At 39.3% G+C, this 4090-nt stretch overlaps 1 protein-coding gene across 3 annotated transcripts in view; it reads right to left on the bottom strand.

Moving 5' to 3' along the window:
* ZBTB40 (zinc finger and BTB domain containing 40) overlaps positions 1-4090 on the bottom strand; it is a 66483-nt gene that overhangs the window by 31439 nt on the left and 30954 nt on the right. For all 3 annotated transcript variants that reach the window (XM_011357541.2, XM_011357543.2, XM_023529399.1), the window contains exons 2-3: positions 2377-3145; positions 1830-1963 (exon numbers count right to left, since the gene is read on the bottom strand). In XM_011357541.2, coding sequence (XP_011355843.1) covers positions 1830-1963; positions 2377-3070 — 828 coding nt within the window. In that variant the 5' untranslated portion in view covers positions 3071-3145. The remainder of the gene's footprint in view (positions 1-1829; positions 1964-2376; positions 3146-4090) is intronic.

Here is a 4090-nt window from a genome sequence, read left to right as displayed (position 1 = left end):
TCCTAACTCTGTATTTTATTTAATTTAATCTTATGTTCTTAAAGTATCTTCCTCCTTTTTCTTCCTGCAGCAAAAAGATTTATTATGGAATATAACAGAATCAGTTTTAAATACAGCCACCAAATGATTTGTGGAGCCCTTCCTCTGACCTCCAAAACTGAAGAAGAAATAACATAAGCCTATAATGATCACCAACAGTGATTCAGTGTTCTTTCAAAGTACTATTAATGTTATTGCCATCAAAAGATTAGGACAAGAATTGGAGGGGAAAAAAATGTTAAATGAACCCATGTACAGTAAATATTTTTGAGCACCTGTTACGTGCCAGACACTTTTAGGTACCAGTGTTAGGAAAAAAATGTATAAGACACAGCTGAAATAAATACAGAAGTGTCACTAATAATTTCAGTATTGCTGATCTAAGGAATGATGTTGCTCCTTTGTATCCGAAGTCAAGTGGAGAGGAAGTCTTAAGAGAGAAAATAAAGAGGTGTGCCTATAGCTATCAAGGTAACGAACTACTGACAAAAATGATGGATTGAACAGTTAAGAGGACATCTAAGTGCAAAAATATAAAACCATAATGTCCTTCAGCATAATTGGTATAGAGTACCAAGGATTTACAACCTGAAACCTCCCTAACAGAGTCATCAGCTTTAGCCCAATCTTGTAAATAGCTTATCTCTCAAGAAAACAACTTACAGCCAACTGTCAATTAACCATTGTTAAAATAAATACTTGACCTTGATTTTTTTTTTTTAAAGCAACTTGCTATGCATCAGGGATATATTTAAATAATAGAAAGCATTTATTTCTTGGATTAATAGTAACTAACAAAACCTAAATTGCCTATGGCAATGTGGAAACCTCCAAATACTAGCCCACCAATCAGATGAGCAACCCTACGAGAGCAGAGCACTCTCTGCCAGCACCTCTCAGAACAGAGGCACGGCTGGGAAAAGGAGGAGGCAAGGGGGTTCTAAAGTGGCCGTGGAGTCACTCCTGCAAGGTCATGAGGAATTAGGTGGCAAGGGAGCCCACTGATGGGCATGTGCCTCACTGAAATACTGAAGGAAAAAAAACTGTCAGCTAAGAAACAGAGCATGATAAACATTTGGCAGTTTCTGTCAGTCAGTAAAGCATTTATACATACATGGCATATACACATAATTTTTACCCTAGTGGGGGGCAATATTAACTTAATGTGTAAGAGAACAGCTCAAAGTTAGAATGCTTAGGTTTGAATTCTTGTTCAGAGTCTTATAATCTCTGTGACCTTGGCCAAGATAATATCACCTCTTTGAGACAGTTTTCTCATCTATAAAACAAGGCTGAAAAATAGTAAAATAGTATCCACCTCAATGATTTCTGTGAGGATTAAATAACATATGTACCAAACATAGCACAATAAATGTTCAACAAATGTTCACCATTATTGTTTTGATGTCTGAAAATAGCCATTGTGTTCCTAAAATTGGATGCAATTTACTATGTAAGTTTATACATCCTTTTTGTAGCATGTTTTCAGTGTTATCGTTTTGTTTAATCCTTGATTAATCAGAGAAAATGGTGTAATCAGTTAAGTATTCTGGATCAGAAGTGGCTATAAGTTGGGATTTACTTCGTAATCAAACTACAATTTTGTTTTGAAAGTATCCTGCCTAGTACTTTTGCAAAGCTGTCTTTTAGGGAATAAATGTCAAAAAAATTAAACTTTGAAAAAATTGAGAATCTAGGGTATTTTGCATTTTCATAATTCTGCCTCATATGGAAAGCGGAGCTGGTACCCTTAGAACACTAAACCAGCAAACAAAACTCATGGTACCTACCTTCTTCTGTGCATCTTTAATTTCTGAACATTCTTCTAGTTTATTTAAAACATCCTGGGTAACCGAGAGTGCATCTGAGAAGATATCTGCATTATCTAGAAGAAAATTCAACTGGTAGTGTTTCCTCTCGTACTCTGAATATAAAACAAAACAAAATAAAAAATCAATGATTCACTACTTAAAAGGATTTTGAAAAGTTTAAGTTATCCGAGAACCTTTAGGTCATAGACTGCATTTATAATTGATGCCTAGTGCATCAGTTATGAGTAATAGAAAACAGTGTCTCTAATAGCTTTCCCCGTTGTGCCATCCTCCCCCTAGTTAAAGTAATGGGTAAATACAAAAAATGGCACATTGTTATTTCAATACTGCTTTTTTGCTCTGTAGTTCAGCTTCAGACTTCTAACACTCAAAAACACAGACACTTTTAAAAGAAGAATCTAACAGTGGTCTTTGGTAAATTTATCAATGAAACAAAAAAAATGTAAAGATCATTGAATCTAGTAATTGACGGTAGATTACAAAACAACTATTACACGAATGTTACCTGGTTCTGTGCTCGCCTCCTTTGCCTTACTAAAGGCTTGTACAACAGGGGAAGGAGAACAAACTTGAGAGGTATGAGGAGCCTCCAATGGGACATCTGCATCCTCCTGAATCTCCTGGGCAGAGGAAGGATCCACACTTATCTCTTGTGCAACTGTGTGGACTGCTTCCTGGGTCTCAGCCTTCACAGGGCCCCCTCCAGGGGTAGAATCCTCCGGGGAAGGATGCTCTCCAGAACCCTCTGAAGAGAGGATTTCTGCTTCAGGCTTCTCTGAGTCCTTTCTGAATGAATCTGATGATAGCATGGAGACATCCCTCACCACTTGACCCTGAACAGAGCAGTTGACAAGGCTGGTCAGAAGATTTTTACAGCTAACAGCCACATCGAACATCTGTAGGCTGTCAGCTAAAGAGATGATTTTGGAGAAGTTGTGCTTGCCCACAGGTAGTTTGCCAGTGTACATCATTTCTAACAAGAGAGCAAACTCCTCAGGGCTCACTACAGATGCATCGATGGAGATGGTGTCTGTGTTGTCCAGCAGGGTTTTGAACAGGAGGCTGGCAGCAGCCAGGACAAGTTTGTGGGCCCTGAAATAAATGGTACCAATGGAAATGGTGCAGTCACAGAACTGCTGCTCCTTGCACAGCATGTAGAGCTGCTGCAGCAGCTGCCGGCTATAGTTGGGGAGCTCCATCACGTCAGCTCTGCGCCGAGGAGTTCTCTTCCTCCCTTCTTCCAGGACCCACTTTATGAGGATCAGCACCAGATCCTAGAGAAACCCCAAAAATGCCTTGTTAATACTCCACGACACACAGGGAAATGCCTTGGATGAAATATTAAAACAAACGAATCAACAAAAAGGCAATTCACTTGATCATTCGACAAATGTTGCTCAAATAGTGTGAAGCACTGTGCCAGGTATACGAAATTAATCATCATCATCATCATCATGTGTTTAACTATATGAATGGGACTATACTTAGTGCTTCATCTGGATGATCTTATTTGATCCTCACAAGAACTCAATGAAAAAGATACTATAACCTCCCCATTTTACAAATGAGACTGAAATGCAAAGGGACCGGGAGAACCAGCCTAAGGGAAAACAGCCATTAAATGGCATGCCAATATCACTGATTTCAAAGCTGTAGGTAACTACAGTGCTGTATGCATTCCTGCTCTCAATGATTTCTCGACAACTAAAGGAGACAAGTACATAAACAAGGACTTATAACACAATACGCTTATCGTTACCCGCCTGCAACGCTGGACACAGGTCATCATTCCCTGTGTTTTAAAATGCATTTTCATTTGCTCTTGCTCTCTTTGGTTCTCCTACCGCCTCACTAGCCTTCTCAGTTTCCTTTGCTCAAACGTCCTCTGTATCGCTTTGGCCTCTAAAGCTTGGAGTGCTCCAAGACTCAGTCATCTCACCTCTTAGCCTCTCTCTCATCTGATACCACACCTTTGAAATCTCTAAATGCTGACAGCTTTCAGATTTATATCTCGAGCTCAGACCTCTCCTCTGAACTCCATATGCACACCTCCAACTATGCACTCAACATCTCCAACTGGAGGCCTGACAGAGTTCTTCAATTTATATCCAAAATTCTTCTACCAGCTTCCCCGTTTCACAGAAATTCTGTCCTTCTAGTTGTTGAGACTAAAAACCTAGAAGTCATCCTTATCCCCTGTTTTTTCTTATACCCTTATC

Source organism: Pteropus vampyrus, unplaced genomic scaffold, assembly GCF_000151845.1.
Source record: "Pteropus vampyrus isolate Shadow unplaced genomic scaffold, Pvam_2.0 Scaffold36, whole genome shotgun sequence".
Taxonomy (NCBI): domain Eukaryota; kingdom Metazoa; phylum Chordata; class Mammalia; order Chiroptera; family Pteropodidae; genus Pteropus; species Pteropus vampyrus.
The sequence above is the reverse complement of the archived record's forward strand: the minus strand, read 5'-3'. Positions and strand labels throughout refer to the sequence as shown.